The sequence below is a fragment of the Otolemur garnettii genome, unplaced genomic scaffold, assembly GCF_000181295.1.
Source record: "Otolemur garnettii isolate 467f Iridium unplaced genomic scaffold, OtoGar3 scaffold00095, whole genome shotgun sequence".
Taxonomy (NCBI): Eukaryota; Metazoa; Chordata; class Mammalia; order Primates; family Galagidae; genus Otolemur; species Otolemur garnettii.
In genome coordinates this window covers 7159776-7184580 of record NW_003852490.1, presented here as the reverse complement: position 1 = coordinate 7184580, position 24805 = coordinate 7159776, and the positions used below count along the sequence as shown (strand labels likewise).

General features: G+C 43.4%; 1 protein-coding gene across 1 annotated transcript in view; it reads left to right on the top strand.

Moving 5' to 3' along the window:
* RASGRP3 (RAS guanyl releasing protein 3) overlaps positions 1-15381 on the top strand; it is a 106197-nt gene extending 90816 nt beyond the window's left edge. The window contains exons 13-17 of the mRNA XM_023516681.1: positions 1594-1709; positions 6643-6790; positions 11920-11956; positions 14533-14658; positions 14948-15381. Of these exons, the coding sequence (XP_023372449.1) occupies positions 1594-1709; positions 6643-6790; positions 11920-11956; positions 14533-14658; positions 14948-15366 (846 nt within the window). The 3' untranslated portion in view covers positions 15367-15381. The remainder of the gene's footprint in view (positions 1-1593; positions 1710-6642; positions 6791-11919; positions 11957-14532; positions 14659-14947) is intronic.
* Positions 15382-24805: the final 9424 nt, after the last annotated feature.

The window sequence follows — 24805 nt, the reverse complement described above, 5'->3', positions numbered from 1 at the left end:
AAGAGATTCCCACAAGTAAAATTGCTGTGTCAGCAAGTAGGTACTTCTTAAAGCAATTGGTCATCCTTGGGAAGACTGTGGCTGTTTATTTCACTAACAAGAAACACTTGTTATTTTCACTAACAAGAGTACCTATTGTCTCATAGCCCAGGGAATTATCAATTACAGCATTTTAATGTTTCATTTAATCTGAGACTTTAAGAAGTTTCTGTAATCTTCACAGTGCTGGACACCATTCTGTGAATGTACTAGCCGTTTGTCCTTTCACTCTGGTGATTGCCTGTCACCTTTTTGTCTTTGCTGTCACCTACATTGCAAGTAACTCACTCTGTTTGTCATTTGCCTTTGCGTTTGTTAACTGAGCTTTTCCGCTTTCAAATAGTTTCTATTTGGTTATAATAAAATATTTTTCTTTTTGGCTTCTGACTTTGATGTCACGCTAGAAAAGGCCTTTCCCGCACAAAGATGATGAAACATGAAAGATAGTTTCGTCTATCTGTCTTTAACTTTTGTAGCTTTATGTTTTACATTAAAATATTTAATTAACGAGTAGTTTGGGGGTATTTCATTCTGTTAGATTAGTAGCCATTTAACTAAACAGCAATTATTGAATAATCTGTAATTGGCCTATGGATTTGAAAAAATACTTTTTGATGCTTTAAATTCCTGGGTCTATTTCTGATTTCCGCTGTCTGTAGTAATTTGTGTCATCATGTTTTGATTAATGTAGCTTTATGAAATATTTGATCTATGAGAAGGCACGGTCCGCTTCATTACTTTTCACTTAAAACAATTTTTAGGCTATTCTGAATTTTAGGCTAGTGTGAACATACTCACGTCTATTTGAACTTAGAATCAATTTGTTCATTTACTACAAATTCCTAACTGGGATTTTTCAGTGGAATTGCATTAAATGTATACTTTAATTTTGGAGGCAATTCAACATCTTTTTTTTTTTTTTTTTGAGACAGAGCCTCAAGCTGTCCCCCTGGGTAGAGTGCCGTGGCATCACAGCTCACAGCAACCTCCAACTCCTGGGCTCAAGCGAGTCTCCTGCCTCAGCCTCCCAAGTAGCTGGGACCACAGGCGCCCGCCACAACGCCCGGCTATTTTTTGGTTGCAGCCGTCATTGTTGTTTGGCGGGTCCGGGCTGGGGATTCGAACCCGCCACCTTAGGTGTACGTGGCTGGCGCCTTAGCCGGTTGAGCTATAGGCGAGGCGCCGAGCCGCAATTCAACATCTTAAAGCTTTATTTTCTACTGTGAAGATATTAGGATTTGTGAATACACCCAGCTTACCTCCTTTGCAGCCCCAAGTTCTCAGTTTAAACCTTGCTCTCTCCAGTAAACCATTCCGCTCTCTCTAGTAAACCATTCTCAATCCACTTCCTTTCCTCCCTGACCCATAGCACTGTTTTCCTCAGCAAACCACTTACCTGGTTATATTCTTGATTTAGTTATCTCTCGCTAGAGTATAATGAAACCTTTTCTCCCTGATAGAAAGGGTACTATGTCAGTCATTGCTTTCACAATAACTAGTTCAGTATCCAACTCATAGTCATTTAATAAATACTTGTCTTTTTTTTTTTTCCAGTCTGTGTTTAGGAACTATGATCATGACCATGATGGGTACATTTCCCAAGAGGACTTTGAAAGTATAGCTGCCAATTTTCCCTTCCTGGATTCATTCTGTGTGCTGGACAAAGATCAGTAAGTTTTGATTTTGCTATATTTTAATTCACCCATCTTCAAGTAGAAAGTTATTATCAGAGGAGAGCAGACAAAGCTATAATTTATGTCTTGGAAGTGTCAACCCTAGCACTTTGATGAGACAGGTGTAATTTGTCACTGATTTTTTTCTTGGTGTTTACGATTGGTTGGATAGACTCACAGGGCAGACCGCATCATCAACTTTGAACACAGGTGTCCACTTGCAAATTAGCCTGGCTCTCCATTTGTTATATGACCCTTCTACTACTTACCTCTCAATGCCAAAAGCCTCCATTAAAAAAGAGTAGAGGAGAAATATAGTTAGATCTAGGCTGGGAGAGTCCTCAGCGTTTGTGGACCTGAGTGCAATCTTAAAACTCAAAAAAGATTTTTTTTTTTTTTTAGATTATTTATGGTCTTCCTGAAAGCAGATGATAGCTACAAATAGCCAAGAAGCACCCGCACTTTTTCTCTTAGATGGTTCAAAGGTTGTCTGGATAAGTGAAGAAAAAATTCACCTTTTCTTCAGCTTCAAGTGATTCCTCAAAAATTAAATGGCTTTAGAGACTAAGACCCAACTGATTTAAAAGAAATGACTTTAAAAAAAATTGCTCAGAAAGACTGCCATTAAAAATTTGGTGAATTGTTAACTGTGTGGGATTAGTTCCTAATTTAAAAAGCATCTGGCTAGGCATGGTGGCTCATGGCTTGTAATTTCAGAACTTTGGGAGGCCAGACCACTTCATCAACTGGGGGAGGGTCACTTGAGCCCAGGAATGTGAAGTTATAGTGAGCTATGATCTCACCTCTATACACTAGCCTAGGTGACACAACAAGACCTATCTAATAAAATAAAAATAAAAATAGAAAAATAAAAATAAATAAGGCCGGCGTTGTGGCTCACACCTGTGATCCTAGCACTCAGAGGGGCTAAGGTGGGTAGATGGCCTGAGCTGAGGAGTTTGAGACCAGCCTAAGCAAGAGCCAGACCCTGTCTCTAAAAATAACTGGACATAGTGGTGGGTGCCCGTAGTCTTAGCTACTTGAGAGACTGAGGCAAGAAGATCACTTGAGCCCAAGAGTTTGAGGTTGCTGGGAGCTGTGATGCCACAGCACTCTACCGAGGGAGAAAAAATGAGACTGTGTCTCAAAAATAAGTAAATAAATAAATAGAAAGAAATAAAAATCATCTGTAACAAAATGCTGGGCTTGGCTCGGCGCCTGTGGCTCAAGTGGCTAAGGCGCCAGCCACATATACCTAAGGTGGCAGGTTCAAATCCAGCCCGGGCTCGCCAAAACAACAATGATGGCTGCAACCAAAAAATAGCCAGGCATTGTGGCAGGCACCTGTGGTCCCAGCTACTTGGGAGGCTGAGGCAGGAGACTTGCTTGAGCCCAGGAGTTGGAGGTTGCTGTGAGCTGTGATGTCACAGCACTCTACTCAGAGGGATAGCTTGAGGCTCTGTCTCAAAAAAAAAAAAATACTGGGCTTTATATTGGTGAATCAGCCAAATTAAATCACATTAAAATCCTAATATTTGTGTTGGTTTGAGAATTAAAAAGAAAAAAACGACATCTGTAAGCAATTCAGCCCACCAAGGAGAGCCTTGATACTTTAACATAAACAACTTAAAGTCTCGAGTTTGTCTTCATTATATATCCCGGGGGCCTACTACCCACTTCTTCTTTGGTTTGTTACTATTTGTGATATGAAAATGGACATGGACGTAAAAATCACTTCCCGCCCTTCATTTCTTTTTATTGCTAGTTCTAGAGACAACACTGAGATTGTCACAGCTGATACCTGTCTCTATCTCTGTATCATCTATATCCTATCTGTTGACATGGATTGATACATGGTACACAATTTTTTCTGTGAATGAGGGTTGGAACTATTCAGGGCTTACAGGACTTCTTTTGTCAGACAACGTGATACCTTAAGTTGACACCTCAAACTTTATCATGGCTAATCACACCAGAGTTTTGAGGGGTGAATACTGGAGAGTCTCAAAAAGAATTTTTTTTTCTCTTTCATTTTCTCAACTGTGTTCCAGAGAAGTTGATATCAGCACTTTTGAAAAAGGAATTAACTAGTCAAGTGTGAGAAACACAGGGTTAAAGCTCATTTAATAGATGTCTTGACTGCAACTTCCAAAACTTTTAATAGGTTAGGGTGTAGTGCACTGTGATTCCCCGGGGGGTGATGGGCTCTGCTGTTTCACAAATTTATTTTACATATTTATATATATACTTACCAAAAAACCTTTCTCTTTTCTCACAGCCCCTATTAGCAGCTCAAGAATCTCTTCTCCCACATAAAGCTCCTTGGGAACTTTTATTTTAGGTGAAATTTAACTTTTTTATTTTATTTTTTTTTGAAACAGAGTCTCCCGGTCAGCCAGGCTAGAGTGCTGTGGCCTCACAGCGACCTCACACTCCTGGGTTCCAGGCACCTCCTGCCTCACTCAGCCTCCCGAGTATCTGGGACTATAGGCTCCTGCCACAACACCCAGCTAATTTTTCTCTTTTTAGTAGAGAGGGGGTCTCACATTGCTCAGGCTGGTCTCAAATTCCTGAAGTCAAAGAATCCTCCTTCTTCAGCCTCTCAGAGTGTTAGGATTATAGGTGTGAGCCACCGCACCTGGCTGGCAGCATTTAACTTTAATCTGCCTCCCTGCCTCCCGTGGAAGATTCCATGAGGAAGAAATCACAGATTTTAGGCCAGATGGGAGGTTTTGATCGGTCAGAGACCAAATGAAACTCCTCCATTCATTCAGATAGAAATCCTTTTAGAACAGCACTTAGGGCTAAAGACAGCCTGTCTCTCTGGTTACCAGAATGGAGGGAGAAGGGTGGTGAGCACAGTGGGTTCTCTGGGTCAATGCCAGGGCCAGCCCAGCACTCATGGAAACCAGCCCCACCTCAGGGCCAGCCCAGCCCTCATGGAAACCGGCCCCACCTCCCGAGAACTCAAGCGTGGCGATCCCCACCATAAACTGGGGACTGATGTCTTTGCAGAGTGGGATGAGATATTTCCAGGTGCAGTTACTAAGATCCCAGCAGTTTGGGAGAAACTCCAAACTTAGAGTAGCTTGACACACTGAAGGTCTGTCCTCATGCATATTAAGAGTCCAGGGTTCCTGCTCAACCTTCCCCTTCCTGCTAATCTGTGAACTAGGCTCCTTCTACCTCGTGACTTCGTCAACTTCTGCAATTCTGGACTCCCCTGTGCACTTCTGGCAGATGAGAGAAGAGAATGTGGGAAAGCCCAACAGTTTCTTTTGCTGGCTAATAGTCACACGACCCCCACATAGATTTAAGAAAGGCTGGGAAGCGCAGCTCCTGTCTGGGCAGCTACTTAGTAGCAGCAGACCTATGTGGTTAAAGACAGCACATGCTAGGCAGGGGGCAAATACTGCCCCTCCTTTCTCTGTTAAACCCAGCAAGGGGCTGAGCCCCCCGCCCCTGCCTGGGCTTTGTACTCCCGCCCCTTTCACTTTGTTCTCCTAAGTGTTGCCCCTGGGGCTATGTGACTCAGCAGTGCGGTATCTGTATCTGTATTTACATATCTATGGCTCTATAATCTCCCAGCCTATATAACCTTCCTCACCATACTTGTACTGACATTTGTAATGTGTATTTGTGATTAAATGCAGTGATTGTGGGATAATTTCCTCCTCTTGAGATCAACAAGACACAAGATGACTCTTTAAGTTTTATAAATTTTAAGTATTTTAAAGTTATTTTGCATAAAAGCCAAGAAAGGGATCTTAAATTCCCAAGCAGGTGGTTCTGGGAGGCGGAGAGGGATTGTAGCGCCTCAGAGGGCTGGGACAGGGAGTACAGAGAAGATGTCAAGTTGGGCTCAGATATGTTAATTTTGAGAGGAGAGTGGATCATCAGGAAGCAATGCCCAGCGAATTGTTGAAAATGTTGTATCGAAATTCAGGAGACCAGTTGGGGCTGGAGATGGAGAGTAAGTCTTCGGCCCAGCAGCATAAGCTGTAGTCTGGAGTGTGGGAGCAAACTCTGGTGGGAGAGCTGCACTGGTTCTCAACCTTCCTAATGCCGCGATGTACTTTCATTATTACAAAGGGGTCGGGACCCACAGGTTGAGAACTGCTGGTTTAGAGGGAGGTGAGCCCAGGGCCTGAGGAATGAGCTGTCAGCGAACCCCCTTTCCACATGTAGAAGCTGAAAGGAACAAGTGGGTCGTGCAGAAAAGACAGAGCAGGAGGGAGCAGGGGAGGAAGGAGGAAAACCAGGGCTGCCTGGCCTCACAGGAGTCCCTAGGGGAGAGGACGTGCAAAAGGAGGAAGTGTGTCCGGTGTCACCTGCTGCCAAGGACAAAAGGCCAGGGAGAATGTCCTCGGTGAGAGTTCAATAGAACTGTAGAGTTAAAGCCCAGTTATACGCAGCAAAAAAGTAACTGGAGGAAAAGGAAAAAAGAGTCTACTGAATACTCTTTCTGAAAACTTTAGGAGTGAAAAGGAGGAAAGCAAAGGCGAGTGTTGGAGACGGCAGCAGGAAAGGGGCGTTTCAGGAGGGAAGGGTCCGTGCATGTTAGTGAGGTGACGAAGAAACAGGGGAAGAGACTGAGCAGGACCTACCAGGAGCAGAGTCCGGCGGAGGTGGGAACGTGGTGGGGACAGAGAGAGAAGGACCCCAAGTTCACATATGTGCACACGAGTGTGGTCCTGCAGGGGCGCGCGCACACACACACAAGCACACACCACCTTCTGCTTCCTGAAAAAGCCTTTGAACACCTAAAGCTGTCCTGTGAAGTCTGTTTCTCCTATCAAATGTAACAGAGGAGTGACCATTCCTCATCAGCTTTTGGCCACCAAGGTCTGGGTGGCTGGGGAATGAAGCATGGCAACCCGTCAGCCGCAAGGTATTCTAAGATCCCTTCCTTCTTTGATTCTCTTAACAGGGATGGCCTAATTAGCAAAGATGAAATGATGGCTTACTTCCTGAGAGCTAAATCCCAACTACACTGTAAAATGGGACCAGGATTTATCCATAATTTTCAGGAGATGACCTATCTCAAGCCAACCTTCTGCGAACACTGCGCGGGATTTGTAAGTCTGTTTTCCATTATTTTCTTTTGCCTGTGTTTATTTGTGCAGCGTTCAGAGAAGGTAGGAAAAAGAGGTGCTAAATGGAGCCCATAGTCGGCTTTGGATCAGAAGTAAAACATGATGGCTTCCTGAAATTAAAGATTAAATAAAACAAAAGCAAGATCTATGGGTTTAGTTATCTTCTGGAAGTGCAGGGCAGGCAAACACAGGGAAGGTGGGTGAAGCCTGTAAGGGAAGAGAGTGGTTTGTCCGTTAATCTCGGCAGGGAGAGGTGTCAGCCCGGTAAGCCTTGGCATTCATCACTGATATTTATTAGTGGCTGCAGTTTAAGGGGAGTTATCTTAGCCAGGTCCTGCCAGTGGTCATTTCGTATGGTACTGGGCACCAGAAATGCATCATGGCATGGCTCAATAATTCACAACTCAAAAAGGAAAAATTGTTTTTGGAGAAGAGATGATTATAATAATAAATAACATTTACTTAACACTTGACAGCAATGGAAACTTCCATAGATGTTAAAATAATTAATCCTCACGGCGAGCCCTCTAAGTGGGTATTGTACTCTGCCTGTCTTGTCTAAGAAGATAGAGAGGTTCAGAGAGATTAACCAAGTCCCCCAGGGCTGCACAGCTCGCCCTTACCAGAGCCTGTGCTCAATCAGAGGTGTTCTGACGCTCAGTCCTGTGCTCTACCTACACGCAGCTGGTGACGATTACACGCTGACCTCCTCACATGTGACAATTCTTGGAAAACTGGGGTCACTTTGTGATCCTGGCCTGAACATAGACTCTCGGACCCTGAAATGGACATGGACAATGTGGTATTTCAGGTGCGGGAGGTCCAGCTGGCAGATGAGTGTGACAATTCCTCCTTTTTCTAGATGCCAGAGTTCAGACATGCCAGTCTTCTCAGCAGTCATATCCCACCGTTGGTCCATGTAGAATTTGAATGCTACCACAAAAGGAACTTGGTTGTGGGGAGCCCAGGGGCGGGAGTTTATGTTCATGCGCACACCCGTTTGAGAATGGGTAAATAAGAGGCACCTGTGACCTCAGAGATGGCCCCGATGCTCATAGAAGCTGATATGGTCAAGGGGTGAAGCCAAACCACCCAGCTCTCTCTACCGCTCCAGGGAAGGAGCTCTTCCTTTCTCAGCTCTCCCCTGAGGTTGCATCTTCAGAACCAGTTCTTCATGTTTTCCTATTCTGATGGGAATTTTTTGAAGTCTTTGCAGCTGGAAAATGCTGATGGGGGATGGGGCATTACATTTACCTGCAGAGTGGGACAAAGTGGTGGCTCAAAGTCAGGGCAATACAGCTGTCCTCTGGTGGAGAGTGAGTCAGGAGGCCCTTCTCAAATCTCAAGGTGCTGGGCAAAGTCAGGGTGATACAACTGTCCTCTGGTGAAGAGCGAGAGTCAGGAGGCCCTTCTCAAATCTCAAGGTCCTGGGTGTGGTGGCTCATTCCTGGAGTCCCAGTTATTTAGAGATGAGGCAGGAGGATCACTTCAGATCAGGAGCTTACGTCCTACCTGGGCAATATAGTGAGACCTTGTCTCTGAAAGTTAAAAAAAAAAAAGAAAGAGGCTCGGCGCCTATAGCTCAACCGGCTAAGGCGCCAGCCACGTACACCTAAGGTGGCGGGTTCGAATCCCCAGCCCGGACCCGCCAAACAACAATGATGGCTGCAACCAAAAAATAGCCGGGCGTTGTGGCGGGCGCCTGTGGTCCCAGCTACTTGGGAGGCGGAGGCAGGAGACTCGCTTGAGCCCAGGAGTTGGAGGTTGCTGTGAGCTGTAATGCCATGGCACTCTGCCCAGGGGGACAGCTTGAGGCTCTGTCTCAAAAAAAAAAAAAAAAAAGAAAAGAAAGAAAGGAACCCCCCCACAGAAGTTCTCTCTTCTCCCGAGTCCTTTTGTCCTGTTCCCCCCTTCTGTGGTGGCACTGTTTCCGCAGGAAGAGCAAGGTGGTCTTTCTCAGGAGCGCCATGCTTCTCTCCTGGACTCAGCAAAGCAGAGGTGCTGGTGCTGCATTATGGATGCAGGTGTGATGAAGCAGACAGCTCTTGGACTTGGAATCTGGAACCCTGAGTTTGAATCTCTGTCCTTCCCATTGCTACTGCTATGTCCTTGACCAAGTTATTAACCATCTCGGAGTCCATTTTCCTATCTGCAAAAGGGAATTAAAGATTACCTACCATGTTGTTGTGGTGATGGTATCAGAGATCTTGCATGTCACACACCTCAGAGTACGTGACATTTCTTTCTTTAGTAGTCCTTTATACTCCTGGGGTTTAACTGAAATTAAGTGACTTAATTTTTATGGTACAATTTTTTGGTACAATCTGACTTGATCTTTACTTATACATATTTTTTAAAGTCCATTGGCTTTAAAGGAATTTGTAGGTATAACTCAAAAGATGTGTCATTGAAAGGAATTGTGGGGGAATGCAAGGAACCATTGTCCAGGCCTTGGACCATCTGGTTTAGAAATAAATTCCATTTTAAGAGTAAGGAAGACAACATCACTATTCGTTTTGAAGTAGATGTATTTCACTGCTGTAATTCCAGAATTGTGAGAGTGTAATTCCCTAATTCTGTAGATGAAGAAACTAAGGTCTGGAGAAGTTAAGTGACTTCCCCAAGGTCACATTAGCAAGACCATATATCATACCCGAGTCTCCTGACTCAGTCCATGACAACTCCAAATATTACATCAGCCCGTGGTCTCAAATCAAAGGACCACAGAAAATACTCTCTGCACACCCATCCACATGAAGTCACCCTCTGCTGCCTATCTTGTGTTTTCTTTTTCTTTTTTTCTTTTCTTTCTTTTTATTTCTCTCTCTCTCTCTATTTCTTTCTTAAATCATAGCTGTGTACATTAATGCATTTATGGGTTACAGTGTGCTGGTTTATATACAATTTGAAATACTTTCATCAAACTGGTTAACAGAGCCAGCTGGTGTTCTCTCCTGGTTATTATTATCAAACCACGGCTGGACTGCCTCTGTTGGTAGGACCCTTGCCCGACTGTATCTCGTTCAGCAGTTCCTGCCGCGTTGCTGATCCTGTAACATATCCTGATAATAGGATGCCGCCTCTTAAATCTTATCTTTTCTTACCCTGCCTCAGTGGCTTTTTCTCACACAGCGTGGCTTCCTGTGTTTCCCTCCAGTGACACATTCTCTCCCTAATCAGTAGCCGTAAGACCAAGTGACATCACCTCTCTGCAGGTCACTCTCCTCATCTTTAACAGTAAGAAAAATACTATCATCTATCCCCAAAAAGCTATTATAATCATTAAATTAATTAATATGCGAAAAGAGCTTGAAACTGTGCCTCTCACACAGCAAACAGTTCAATAAATGTGACCTGTCACCATCAGTGATGTTATTCCCATCACCCAAAGGCTCTGGGGAAAAGATTTCCCAGGTTGAGGGACCTTCAAATGATTTTCCTTCCTGGATCCTTACATTCACCTTTTACAAAAGAGAAGCAAATTAGATCATCTCAAAGATGAGGATATGGTCATCCTGATGTTTCAGGTTACTGTATTTCACCCCTCCCTCCTCTCACCATCCCAGGCACCTGAGCCTTGCTTCCAGCTTCCACTGGGTTGTCAAATAACCCTTCCTGTCTCCAAGGCAGAATGTTGCCCTATCCCAGGAGGCATTTGTGTCTTAATAACATATTCTGAAGGGCTGAATCACTTTTAAGGGTCAGAGGAAGCTTTGCGGTTTCTGGTGGTGGAATTTCCTTGTCCAGAAGAGGGTAAGGAGCTGGCTTCCTGTTGCCCTTGAGTGAGCGGCTGCAAATTGGCAACTACTAACTCTTCTTCTGGGTCTGTGCCGCCCACTCTTGGGGGTGTTGTTCTCTTGTAATCTCTGTGAATGGCACCCTCATCAGTTCCAGGAGGCCACTGTCTGTGGTTTTATTCAACATCTTTTTACTTTATTTTATCTTACAGGTGGGGAGACAGAGTCTCACTCTGTCCCCAGGCTGAAGTTCTATGGCATCGTCATAGCTCATTGCAGTCTCAAGCGATTGTGCTACCTTAGCCTCCCAAGTAGCTGGGACTACAGGCATGTGCCACCATGCCTAGTGAATTTTTCTGGTTTTTTGTACAGACCGGATCTTGCTCTTGCTCAGGCTGGTGTCAAACGCCTGTCCTCAAGTGATCCTCCCGCCTCTGTCTCCCAGAGTGTTAGGACTGTGGGCTTGAGTCACTGTACCTGGCCAAACATTTTATTAAGTAGGCAACAGCCACCTAATCTAACTATTAAAAAGTTAGCAACAGAACTTCTCCAACTTGTGCTAAACCCACTTCATTATCAATTGTATACATTTCCGGTGTCCCTGTTGCCCTGAGTCCTGAGTGACAGCATAGGAGAGGACTCTTCACGGAGTTAGGAATGTGTCAGGAGGGCAAAGACCCGACCTCCAGGACCATGCCCTGGAGCCACCTGGGCAAACACTCCCTGGTGGAACCGCAGGCCCTCACATCTCCCCTGAGCCGTGTGTCACTTCCTACTTGTCAACCACATGGAAGTCGCTGATCCCTTGCTTGGCAGAACTTTTTCTGCATCACCCACAGCCCTGGCACAGGCCAACCACAGAACAAATGTGGAGAATGAATATGTGAATAAGTAAGTAGTTCTGCCTTCTGAATTCTTTCAAGGTACAAATACCACTCAGAAAATAACCTGGCAAAACCGAAATGCTTTGGTGTGAGGTTCGCGTCTTAGATAGCTTTATCTCCGCAGTGGGCACCACGGGCAGGTGCTCATTAGAACTTGGGAGCCAGGAGCCTCCAAAGACAACGTGTTTGTCCCCCTGGAGATTTTGCTGAGCGCGCATCATGCCCAAGTTCAGCACATGCACCAACTTCAGTTTTCCATCCTGGCTCCCATTTGGCTCTGAGAAAGAAAAGGGAAGCAAAACTGGTGTTATCACACAGCTGGAGCGGCTGGGAGAAGGCTCTTCTATCGACAGGAAGGCTGTTAGGAGCAGCGACATCCTGTTTGTGCCTGGCCCGTCACCAGCTTTACTAGCACTTCCTTCTCTGCGGCCTTGTTTTCCTTTTAGATTTCTCTGCAGACTCCCTGACATTCCTCTGTCTTTTGTTACAGCTCTGGGGCATAATCAAGCAAGGATACAAATGCAAAGGTAAATATACATCCTTTTGTTACAATTCAAAAAAAATTGCCATCTTGGGTAGGAATCAAATTTGTCCAGTTAATCCACAAAATCTCATCATTGAGAATTTAGGTTCTTTGAGGCCAGTAGCAACGGAGAGTTGATGTGTGTGAGGAATCCCTGGAGTTTTGGACAGCCCAAGTTCAAAGTGCATATCATTATCAACTTGACCCACGAAGCTAGTCCTTGCAAATCAGCAATGTCTAGGGAAGGTGGGAATTCTGAAGTGGGACAGGACTAACTAAACGACTGCATATACGACCTTTTTCCTGCAAGGAGAAAAAAAACCCACGCGCATTTCTATAATCCATAGGGCTCTCTTCCCCCTCACACAGAGCTACTTCTTTTTTTCACTAAATCACCTAGATGAGGAGGAAAAAAAAAAAGAAACTTTAAAACTTACTTTTGTCCCTGTCAATGAACTTCCTCATTTAATCGAAATGTATAAACAATTGAATAAATACATATTTGACAAATGTGCTATGAATGCTTATTAAGCATTTTGCTACTTATCTATATGATTATTGCATACTATTGGTCTTTAAAAGGTTGCTAGATACTTTATGGAAAAGAACCAAGTTATCCTGTGTTTTTTAAGAATCTGATAAAGTTTTTTTTTAAAGCATCTGATAATGTTCTTGAAAAATATAATACAACTACAAAAAGAAATCTCTCAGCCACAGAATGCCTTCAGATAAAGACTGTTCCCTTTGTGACGCCCTCGCCCTCTTTTCCTCTTTTTTCCTTGAGCTGTTTTTCGGTCTGTGCTCCTCATCTTGCGTGAACAAGAACTTCACAGCCAGAATGAGCCACTGTCTAGGGCTCAGTGGGACCTTCCCTTTGGTGCTTCTTGGTCACTTGTCTTGGTCTCACTTGGATTTTTACAAGGAGCGAAAACACTGCAATATCTTATTGTCCAATAGCAGTGAATCATTATTTTATTTGGTTTCTATCTGCCAGCCCCACAAACATATACAACAAACATACAATGCTTGTTTATACACACACACACACACACACACACACACACACACAGTTTTATGAAGATGAAAATCAGTAAAACCTTTGGATAATCTTTTGTTTTCTCTCTCTTTTTTTTTTTGAGACAGAGCCTCAAGCTGTCCCCCTGGGTAGAGTGCCGTGGCATTATAGCTCACAGCAACCTCCAACTCCTGGGCTCAAGCGAGTCTCCTGCCTCCGCCTCCCAAGTAGCTGGGACCACAGGCACCCGCCACAATGCCCGGCTATTTTTTGGTTGCAGCCGTCATTGTTGTTTGGCAGGTGCGGGCTGGGGATTCGAACCCGCCACCTTAGGTGTAGGTGGCTGGCGCCTTAGCCGGTTGAGCTATAGGCGCTGAGCCCTTTTGTTTTCTCTTAATGGCACATAGAGTGAAAAAACCTAATTAAATAGACTGAACATGTCATTAAGCCTATCTGGAAGACCATATGGCGGAAGGGAATAGGTATTGGAAATACGGTAGTTAGAAAGGTCCTCTTGGGCTGTAGGATATATACTCTTTAATTCCCCAAGAAGAAGGGGAAAGAGGCGAGGGGAGAGGAGGAGGGACGGTAATTGGTGGGAACACAACTACGGTGCATTTTACAAGGGTACATGTTAAATTTACTAAGTGTAGAGGATAAATGTCTTAACTCAATATGTAAGAAAATGTGGTGAAGGCTTTGTTAACCAGTTTGATGAAAATATTTCAAATGGTATATAAAACCAGCACATTGTACCCTATAATTGCATTAATGTACACAGCTATAATTTAATAAAATAAAATAAAATGACTGTATCTGTTCAACGGTTCTAAATGAAGTGCAGGACCCTCATAATTGTGAGCCATCTCCTGAAGTAGCCACGTTTTTCTACCCCGAGTAGTAGCTGGCATTCTGCTGTGGGAAGCATCCTAATGCCTGCTGTGCACCGTTTCAAACCATAGTCAAGTATGGAGCATGTTTGTCGAGCAGATGCTCACTCACCTTGTTTTCTATTTCTGTACAAAGAAAGGAAGCAGAAGATATGTGATCACTTGTCTAGAAAAGGTTTTGGGAAATGAAGAAAAAATTTTAAAAGTCCAGACAAGTACTGAGTGGAGACTCGCCTCCTGGGGAAGGGGCAGGCACAGTGGTCAGCCCTGGGAGCGGGGAGCAGCTGAGGCTTCTCGCCCTGTTGGCTCAAGAGCCTCTGCGGGGGGCGGGGGATCCCCTGTCTGCCTGGGAGAGAATCCCAGCCCCATGTGATTGACATTTTGTTTGGGGCAAAAGCAGCCTTCCTCCCAGACTGGACTCTGCTCGTTTGCTCCCTGAGCACTTTAATGGATTGTGCAGAGGAAGACGTTTAAAAGGAACCTTAGGAAAGCAAGAGTGGCCCCGTGTGCCCTTTTCCAGCCCCCTAGACACACCCTGTGGGCCTGAGCTGGACTCTTGCAATCCAACCCAGAAACTGAGGAGTGTAGGGGAGGGCTAACAGCCGAAGGGCCACCCCTGCAGCTCGGTCAGCACCAGATACCCTGACCATCTGTGACACATTTGGAATCTTTCAGACTGTGGAGCCAATTGTCATAAACAGTGCAAAGACCTCCTGGTTCTGGCCTGTAGGAGGTTTGCCCGGGCACCGTCCTTGGGCAGTGGTCACGGGTCACTGCCTGGAAGCCCCTCGCTGCCCCCAGGTAATGCCCTCTGCTTGCTGTGCTGCCAAAATGCCTCTCCACTCGTCCCCCCACACCTGGCCCTCCTTTGGTTTCTTGTCTATCCTGGTCAGAGTCATAGTAAACACCAAGCTCTTCTCTCTGCTTTGCAGTTTCATTATCCGGCAACCTGCCTGCAGCTAATTTTGCTCTCCCCTAGTCTGTTCCTCTAGGACCTTTTACGTAGGACTCCTGCTGTTTGCACTAACTTTGATGGTTTGCTATCAAACGGCCAGATGTCAAATAATCACCAGGCTCTTTCCCCTTCCAGTGCAGGATGAAGTATTTGAGTTTCCCGGGGTTGCTACCGGACATCAGGACCTGGACAGCAGAGCCATCACACTGGTCACTGGTTCTTCTCGCAAGATCTCTGTGAGGCTGCAGCGGGCCACAACCAGCCAGGCCACCCAGACTGAACCTGTGTGGTCAGAGGGTGGCTGGGGGAACTCAGGGTCCCACACCTTCCCCAAGATGAAATCCAAGTTCCATGACAAAGCAGCAAAGGACAAAGGCTTTGCCAAGTGGGAAAATGAGAAGCCCAGAGTGCAGGCTGGGGTGGATGTTGTGGACCGAGGCACCGAATTTGAACTTGACCAGGATGAAGGAGAGGAGACCAGACAGGAGGGTGAGGTCAGTACTGGGTCAAACCACGGGAAAAATGCGAGGAAGGTTTCTGAGGTGCTAAGATGAGTTATTATAATGGGTCTAGGAGGCTGCCCAGTAGTTGTGAAAGCAGTATGGTTGGGAATGCATCACTTTTAGTCTTGCCACTGGCTGGTTACATGACCTTGCATGGGGGGTTTCTTCTCTTGGGACCTCAGTTTCATCATGTACAAAATTGAACTGGACTGACTTTGAAACTGAATGAAGACTGTCCTGTTTGTGAACTCACATGATACCCCAGGAACCCACCACTACTCCAGTACACTACAAGCAGTCCACAAATTACAGACATCTGACCTCCGTATAGCTCACACTTACGAATGGAGGCTACTACAGGTAATAGGTAAATGTACTGGTTCCAATTTATATACAAATTGAACTTAAGAATAAACCTAGAGGCTCGGCGCCTATAGCTCAACCGGGCTAAGGCGCCAGCCACGTACACCTAAGGTGGCGGGTTCGAATCCCCAGCCCGGACCCGCCAAACAACAATGATGGCTGCAACCAAAAAATAGCCGGGCGTTGTGGCGGGTGCCTGTGGTCCCAGCTACTTGGGAGGCGGAGGCAGGAGACTCGCTTGAGCCCAGGAGTTGGAGGTTGCTGTGAGCTGTAATGCCATGGCACTCTGCCCAGGGGGACAGCTTGAGGCTCTGTCTCAAAAAAAAAAAAAAAAAAAAAAAAAAAAGAATAAACCTAGAGAGCCTATCTTGCACGTAATCCAAGGACTGCGTATGTGTAAATCAGCTTAGTTTTACAAGCTAACAGAGGAGACTGTTGATGCAAAGGGGAGACTGTGGATGCAAAGTCTAGTAGACAGGAGACTTAGAAACTCTCGCCTATACTACAAAAGAGACTTTTGACAGCATCGTGGAAAAAGGGGCGATGAGAACCAGATACGTGGGAACCTCAATGTTCTAAAATCCAGGCTCTGCTTCCACACAAGAATTACACTCAAATCATCCAGAGCAAGCTGGGATGCATATGGAATTTGTTAGAACATACTGAGATACAAATAAGTTCATGGTGGAGTTATATTTATGAGTTAACAGTCTGTAGTGTGTTCAGAAAAAGGAGTTGGGAAAGTGGCTGTCCTATTGCTAATTTTAAGCAGTGTCATGGAGGGCTGCCCCTGCTGGCTGCCCTGCTGAGTCCTTCTTACAAACAGCACCCTGGGTTAGGCAGAGATCCCAGTGGATGGAGCCAGTGCTCTTTAGTTTTATGGGTGGCCTCGCACGGTCCAGTTCCCAAACACGCTGCCTCCATAGTTTCCCACAAGGAGCAAAACTTCAGTTACTTTAACCAAAACCCCTCTAGTTCCTTCCTCATCGAAGACAATTCAAATTATCTCCAGTCATACGCAATTTATTGTCAGTGTCTGCTGAGCCAATTTTTCCTTTGTTATAATGTCAACTTTAAAAACAGCTTAGAGATATAATTCACATACCATGAAATTGACCCATATAGAGCATACAATTTACTGGCTTTTAATGTACTCACAGAATTATGTAACCATCAGTGCAATCTAATTTTAGAACATTTTCATCATCCCCAAAAGAAACCTTGTACCCACGAGCAGTACTCTCCCCCACCTTGCCTCAGCCCTAGCAAACCAGCTAATGTGTTTGCTGTCTCTACAGATTTGCAAACCAAGTTTATTTTTAACATTTCCCTACTGACATCTTGGCAAATATATTAGCCCTGTTTCCACCTCTACTGTCCTAACATAGTTCAAGCTAGGAACATAAAGGTGAATAAGAAAAAGTTCATGATTTGGTGCCAGAGGAGAATTTCCTAGGATATATTAGGCAAGGGCTCTAAGCCTCAGGTCTGAAAAATGGCTTCAGGGAGGTTCATGAAAATACTTTATTTTGTATGTAAAATTATATATGAACATATGCTCACTTCTAGGCAGAGAAGTCCATAGCATTGATCAGGTTCTCTGTCAGTTTGTGATTCAAAAAACCAGAGAACCATGATGCAAGATTTTCTGGGTGCTGCCTAAAATCATGCTAGCCACCCACGTGCCAAATATGTCTGTAGAGGCTGCCCCTGACTCTCAGAAAAAGAGCTTCTCTGGATAGAATTGTAGATGCCACCCAAGTGCTTAGGATGATGCCCACCTCATTGACATCTCTGAATTCAGAGGAGGAGATGCTTTGGTTAAACAAATAGTGAGACTTCTTTTGTGTTAACCTGGATTGAGTTGGAACACATTCTTCTTAGTAAAATATCACAAAAACGAGAAGCAAGAATCCAACGTACCCAGTTCTAATATGAAGCCAGTAGACGATCTAATACATTCCCTCCTGGGAGAAAAATTCAGATCAAGTCAAGGTGGGGGGGGCAGGGGAATGAAGGATGGGAGAAGGGGAGAGGGGAGGGAGACTGGGTGTCCCTCTTGGGGGTGGGACACAATTATAGGAGGGACTTTACCTAACCAATGTAATCAGTGTAACCTAATTCTTTGTACTCTTAATGAACCCCAAACACTAAAAATATAAAATGATAGACCAATAAAATGGTGGGGAAAAAAAAAAGAAGAAAAAAAAAGAAAGAAAAGAATGAACAGTTTGAAACTGGCTGTGAGCTCCCGTCTATTAATCTGTCACAGTTCAAATTACTTAAACCATGCTCCTGAGCTAGGAGAAATTCACAGCCTGTTAGGTGTAAAGATCACTTACACAAGTAAGATTTCCTGATCATTAATCTCTATAAAAATATAAAGATCTGGCTCGGCGCCTATAGCTCAACCGGCTAAGGCGCCAGCCACGTACACCTAAGGTGGCGGGTTCGAATCCCCAGCCCAGACCCGCCAAACAACAATGACGGCTGCAACCAAAAAATAGCCGGGCGTTTGTGGCGGGCGCCTGTGGTCCCAGCTACTTGGGAGGCGGAGGCAGGAGACTCGCTAGAGCCCAGGAGTTGGAGGTTGCTGTGAGCTGTAATGCCACGGCACTCTGCCCAGGGGGACAGCTTGAGGCTCTGTCTCAAAAAAATAAAAAAAATAAAAAAATAAAGATCTGTTTTTTAAAATTAATTTTATTCTATGGAAATTGAACTTTTATATTCAAATGTTCTCATCTCATAAATCATAGAGATGGTTCACTGACCACTAGTAGAGTAGAACCCCCATAGTTGACACCTCCCTACACTGACCACCGCCTTAAGTTGACCTAATTTTCATAGACTGGACATGCACCACATGTACGTATCAGCACAGTAGGCCTCGTTCCTTATGTTGACCACCTCAGTATGCAGACCAGTTTGTTACAATCCTTTGGGGGGAGGTCAACTTATAGAAGTTCTACTGTGTTTAATTTCATTTGTCCTAGTTAATGGACAGTATGTTATTATATAATGTGGATATATATGGTACATAGTCCAATTACCATCCAAATCAGTAACAAATGAGAAGACATTTGCTCTGTATAGGGAAAAAGTGAGAAGGAAAAAAAAATTATACCCAAATGTTGAATATGTAGACAAAGGAGTTTTCAGATTTAAGAATTTTCCTTTGATGAACATATTTCAAATTGTATATAAAATGAGCACATTGTACCCCGTGATTGCATTGATGTCCACAGCTATGATTTAATTAAAAAAAAAGAAGATTTTCCTACCAGACAAGACCAATGAAGGGCATTATAAAAAATGATCTGTGCATTTATTATTTAGTATCAGATGATATTTATGAGTCTTATAATTAAAAATGATAGGAGACGAAAGAGGTAGTTATGTTTGTAATTTGCATATCCCCTTCAAAGGAGTTTCAAGATGTATATTCATTTTGAAACTTAAGGGTGTGAACATTCTCTGTGGTAGTGGATGTCATCTCACCAAGGACCACTGAGCCCCCGGAGGGCAGAACAGGTCAAGATTACTGTCTTGGCAGTAAGAACATATGTTATTTCCTCTACAATTCTGATTTTGTTGTCCATTATCTTCTGCTAAATTTAATCATCAAATATTTATCACAGAGGGGTTGAGCAATACTGGACTAAACAAAATTGGATATGTTCCTGAGTCTGTATATGCAATATACATATATTCAGCTTATATATATACACATAGATCTGTACCTTATACGTACATTTTTTTCTTGCAAGTTTTTAAAGTGCCTTATATTCCGTATCCACAAAGTTTGTGTGCAATTTAAAATAGCCTGCTAATTTTCCATTGTGTATTTCCAAAAGGGAAACATTGTAGTAAGAAACATTTTGAGGGACTAATGCTCTGTGCTGCCCCCTGTAGGAAACACCAGAGTAAGCATGCTGGGAGTCTGAGATTTCACCTGCTGTATGATCTCTTAATCCCATGCCATTTATAGTTAAATCCTGACACTTCATCATTTCACATGTTCCCCTCAAATCCATCTCTAAAACCGCTTTCTAGGGCCGCTGTTACTTTGCTCCATGAGACCCAGCCGCGCCACAGGTTCTGATTTGTATTGCAGGATGGCTGACTGCGGGCTGAGGACTGAAGGCAACAATGTTGGCTTTTGGAAGGAACAGATGAGAGACTTTAAAGCAAGCTGGATCTGGGGAGGTTATGTGGAAAGATGCCTGGATGTCTACCGCCCGGTGATGTTGTGGGATCTCCGTGAACGGACGATGGGAGAGAGGAGTCAGCCTAACCGTGAACTATTTATCTCTCCTCCTCTGCCCTTGGTTAGACGGCGTCATACAGTCCCTGGTTTCCTCACTCGTCCTTCTCTAGAGCCATTTCCAGACGGGGGAAGGAAAGCTCCGGTGGATGTACTTGACCTTCATCGTCTACGCTCAGACGTCACTCCTGGGAACGTTACTTCAGTATTTTTCTAAGCTTTTGTGTGTGTTGTGGGAGGGGGCTGTTTAACGAGGAGTTGATTTAGAGGTCTTTTTTGTGTGCTTTTAGACGGGACCAAGATTTAATTATCTTCCTCAGGACAGGAAGCCCTTCAGACCCTGGAAAGCAACAGATCTTCTTACCATGATCTGTTGCAACAAAAAGCTGTTTACATTGCTCCTGCCACCCAGTCGCTCTGACGGGTAACGAGTCCCCCGTGTATCTATCACCCGAGTCTTACCAGCGCTGCCTCCCAGGAAGCTCTGACTTAGCAGCCACAGCTGTCCTAATATTTATATCAGGTATATGGTGAGATTCACTATTCTTATCCAGTCTGACTGGGTTAAGCTATCTTTCTTAAGAGTCTTGAAATAGAATTAGCAATTAAGAAATCCATTCAAGTTTGGGAGGGATAACATTTAGCTGAACAAGGGGCTAGGTGAAATGCAAAACCACCATCCATTTTTTAAAACCCCAAATAATTTGAAGAATTTTGTTTGTTTAAAAAAAAAAAATCCCCCACACGTTCTTTGGGTTGTAAAAACAAACCCTTGTACTTTTCCCAAGAAATTGCCACTCCTCATTAAATAATATTCATAGACAGAAAATCATCCTAAGTCACCTTTAACATTTCATTGAAACTTTAAAAAATACCAGTATTTTCAATATCTTCCTTTGACCTAAAATAAGTAGGTATGAGTCTATTTCTTATATGATGGGAGAAGAGAGAACTGGATTGAAGGTATTCAAAAACAGAGGCGAGATGGAGCCTGTGGGTGAAAGAAATGATTGGATATGGAGTGACTAGTCAGAAACAATTCCACAGAGGTGCTGCTGGTCCACGCTTGAGGACTAGAGTGTATATACTGCATAGGAAACAGTCTGTTACTATTGGGGGCAGTCACTCTGTAAAGCCTTTCTGTTCTCTTTTCTTTACTGAGGACAGATCTGCTCAGCAAACTTGTTGAGCACCTGCTCTGGGCAGGTCAGTGAGACGCCCACAGACAAGCAAAACTTGGTCTCAGCCCTCAGGAGCTGAGAGCCTGTGGAGGTTTAAGCAGAGTGGTTCTGCTGACTTAAAATATGGTTCTGAATATGCTAGCGCTGACTTACTGTGCCAAACAGATTCAGGGATTGGAAATACTTAAAATTAAACAAAATTATTGGTTGTGGGAACCGTGATTAAGCTAGATATTAATAAGAGAACTAAGCATTTGCCAGCACGGCGGCAGCGGGCACACAGCCATCCTCAGGTGTTGGTTCCACGTGTACACACTATCTACTCTGATTCGCAAATGCAGTGGAAGACATGTGAATGAAATTTAAAACAGAGAACAGTAATTTCAATAAAGGAAATCTTCCTTGTGTTCAAAAAAACGTTTTGAAGAAAATTCAGGAAGAAACTTGTTAATAAATGTTATATTCTTTTACTTATCAGACAAAGTATTTCACTTGTCACTTAGTTTGGGTAGTTTTGAGTTTTCATATATAGAACGAGTTTTATATTGTCAGCTTTCCTGTGACAAAGATACTAAATGTAACTTGAGTAAAAGAAATAAACAAATATAAACAAAAAGAAAAGAAATATGTATATGTGTGTATAAAGTATGTATGTGCCTATATATTGTGGGTATATACAGTAAAGTTTTACTTAGTATTGTTCATAGAGTCTTGGAAACTTTAAGGGACACAACACATAGGTGTAACAAGAGCAGCAATTTTCTCAACATTATAACCAAATGACATTGCATTAAAAAATGTTACTTGAGTCACTGTTTCAATTGACGTTGCTGTTTCCAAGAACCTCTGGAAGATCGTAAGTGAGGACTTACAGGATGTGTGTACATATACATGTATATGTATATCCACACAAATACACACACAATTATTATTACTTTGCTTAAGAACAATTTTAGTCCATAACAAAACCGCTTTATAATTTTGATTGTATCATTTATTCAGAACCAATGTTGACTCCAATGTTTCCAGTCAATTTCCCATAACCAGTAAAATAAATAAAATAGGCAAATCCATGATGGAACAAAGAGAACTATTATGGTTGGTTTCTCAGACTTTTGTGTTGTAGGTTTAATAACCACTATTGCTTTGAAAGTGAAAAGCAAAAATAAAAAGTCTTAAAAATAAATATTAATGACCAGGTGTGGTAGCTCACACATATAAGCCCAGCACCCTGAGAGGTCAGGGTGGGAGGATCACTTGAGGCCAGGAGTTTGAGACCAACCTGGATAATACAGTGAGACCCTATCTTTACAAAAAAAAAAAAAAAAATTATTTTTTAATTAGCTGGGTGTGGTAGCTTGTGCTTACAGTCCTGGCTACTCCTGAGGCTGAGGTGAGAGGATCACTTAAGCAAAGCAATTCAGGGTTGCAATTAGCTATGATGACACCACTATACTCTAGCCTAAATGACAGAGTGAGATTCTCTTTCAACAACAACAAAAAAAGATTATTATTAGGCATTAGGGCAAGATTTAGTAGATACTTGAGTCTTTATTGAAGGCTGTACAAATTGGACTGATGCTTTTCTTTTTAGATCTGCCAACCTCTCATTCCTGGGTTCAAGTGATCCTCCTGCCTCAAATTCCCAAATTGCCAAAACTACAGGTGCTTGCCATCAGGTCTGGCTATTTTTCTCTATTTTTAGTAGCAAGAGAGGTCTCGCTCTTGCTCGGGCTGATCTTGAACTCCTAACCTCAAGTGATTTCCAGACTTGGCCTCTCAGACTGCTGGGATTACAGGTGTGAGCCACTGTGCCTGGACCCATAATTGGTATTTGAACACTTATTTTGAGTGGATGCCCTGTGAAGCAATAATGCCCCCAGATTTTTAGTGACAGAGTCTCTCCCGTGGTCAGAGGGGTTTGCTAATTTAAAATGAACGCAAGACTCCTACAGAAGAGAACACTAGGGTTAGGAAGCTTAAGTATTTCTAAAATAAACACATTAATTTTGTCAAAATATACTCAAAAGAGTCTAGAATGATTGAGGACATAAATTCAAATTATATTATCAAAGCATTCTTTTAATACGTAACTCACAACCAGACTTAAATATCATCTCTGCTATTTATAGTCATGGGATCTGGGCAAGTCAGGTACATCCATCTATTTGAGTCTCAGTTTCTTCACTTAAAAAAGAGAGACATCCTCAACTTCCCCATAGAGTTGTAAAAGTCAAGTCACATACATACAAGTCATTTTGTAAAGACTTTATAAGTTTTCACCATGTTTTGTAATTAGGCAGAGTTCTGGTCTAAAATTGTTTTAGACTTTCTCTGTATTATATGGCTGTATGCTTTGAAGGCTCTAAACCAGGGGTCTTCAGACTTTTTAAACAGTGGGCCAGTTCACTGTCCCTCAGACCATTAGAGAGCTGGACTGCAGGCCCCGGGACAAGTCAGCTGCTAAGCAGGACAGGCAGCGGTGGCAAAAACACCTGGTGGGCTGGATAAATGTCCTAGGCGGCCGCATGTGGCACGGGCCATAATTTGAGGATGCCTGCTCTAAATCCACCCTTTAACTAAATTTTCTGGAGAAAAAAAGAAAAGGATTTAAGCTGGGCACAGTAGCTCACACCTGAATCCTAGCACTCTGGGAGGCTGAGGCTGAGGCTGAGCACAAGAATTCTTGTGCTCAAGAATTGGAGAGCAGCCTGAGCAAGAATGAGACCCCCATCTCTATTAAAAATAGAAAAAAATAGCTGGGTGTTGTGGTGGGTGCCTGTAGTCTCTGCCACTGGGGAGACTCAGATATGAGTATTCCTTGAACCCAGGAGTTAGAGGTTGCTGTGACCTAGGCTGATGCCACAACACTCTATCCTGGGCAACAGAGTAAGACTCTGTCACAAAAGAAAAAAAAAAAAAGGTTTAAACAAGGAAGCATAAATAAAAATATCCTAAGGAAATATTCAAAAGAGTTTTTCTTATTCCTGGCACTACCTGTGTGTAGTATCAGCTCTGGTTTGTTTTCTAACATTGCCTATTCTTGCCCTGTGGGAGAAAAGGGTAGGCAAAGTTAAGAAACCACGTGGGTAAAATGTAAATGAGTTTAGAGAAAAATCCATATATGGGCTACATATAAATAGGCTAAAGCATAAATATGTTTATAAGCTAGCTCTTGAAACAATTTAATTTATTACGAGGAGACAAGATAAAACCAAAAATTAATGTTTAAAAAAGTTAAAAACAAAGAAAAAGCAAACCATTACTTGACGATAAGAATGTATTTTACAACTATTGAATGTGGGTTAAGTATAGGAAACTAGTTGGCATTTAAGGCTTATCAGGAAATAGCTTCCTCCTGGCTGAATCCAAAATCTGCTGGTGGAAGTCTAGAGAGGACTCAGACTCAAAAAAAGGCACCTATCTTATCTTATCTTTTAAAAATGTTACTAGCAATCACGTTGGAATTCACATGGATTCAGTGTCTCAGTGACATGCAGTTTATCCACAGGAGCATAAGAAAATATCGCTTGGGCTCAGCGCCTATAGCTCAACCGGCTAAGGCGCCAGCCATGTACACCTAAGGTGGCGAGTTCAAATCCCCAGCCCGGACCTGCCAAACAACAATGACGGCTGCAACCAAAAAATAGCCGGGCGTTGTGATGGGCGCCTGTGGTCCCAG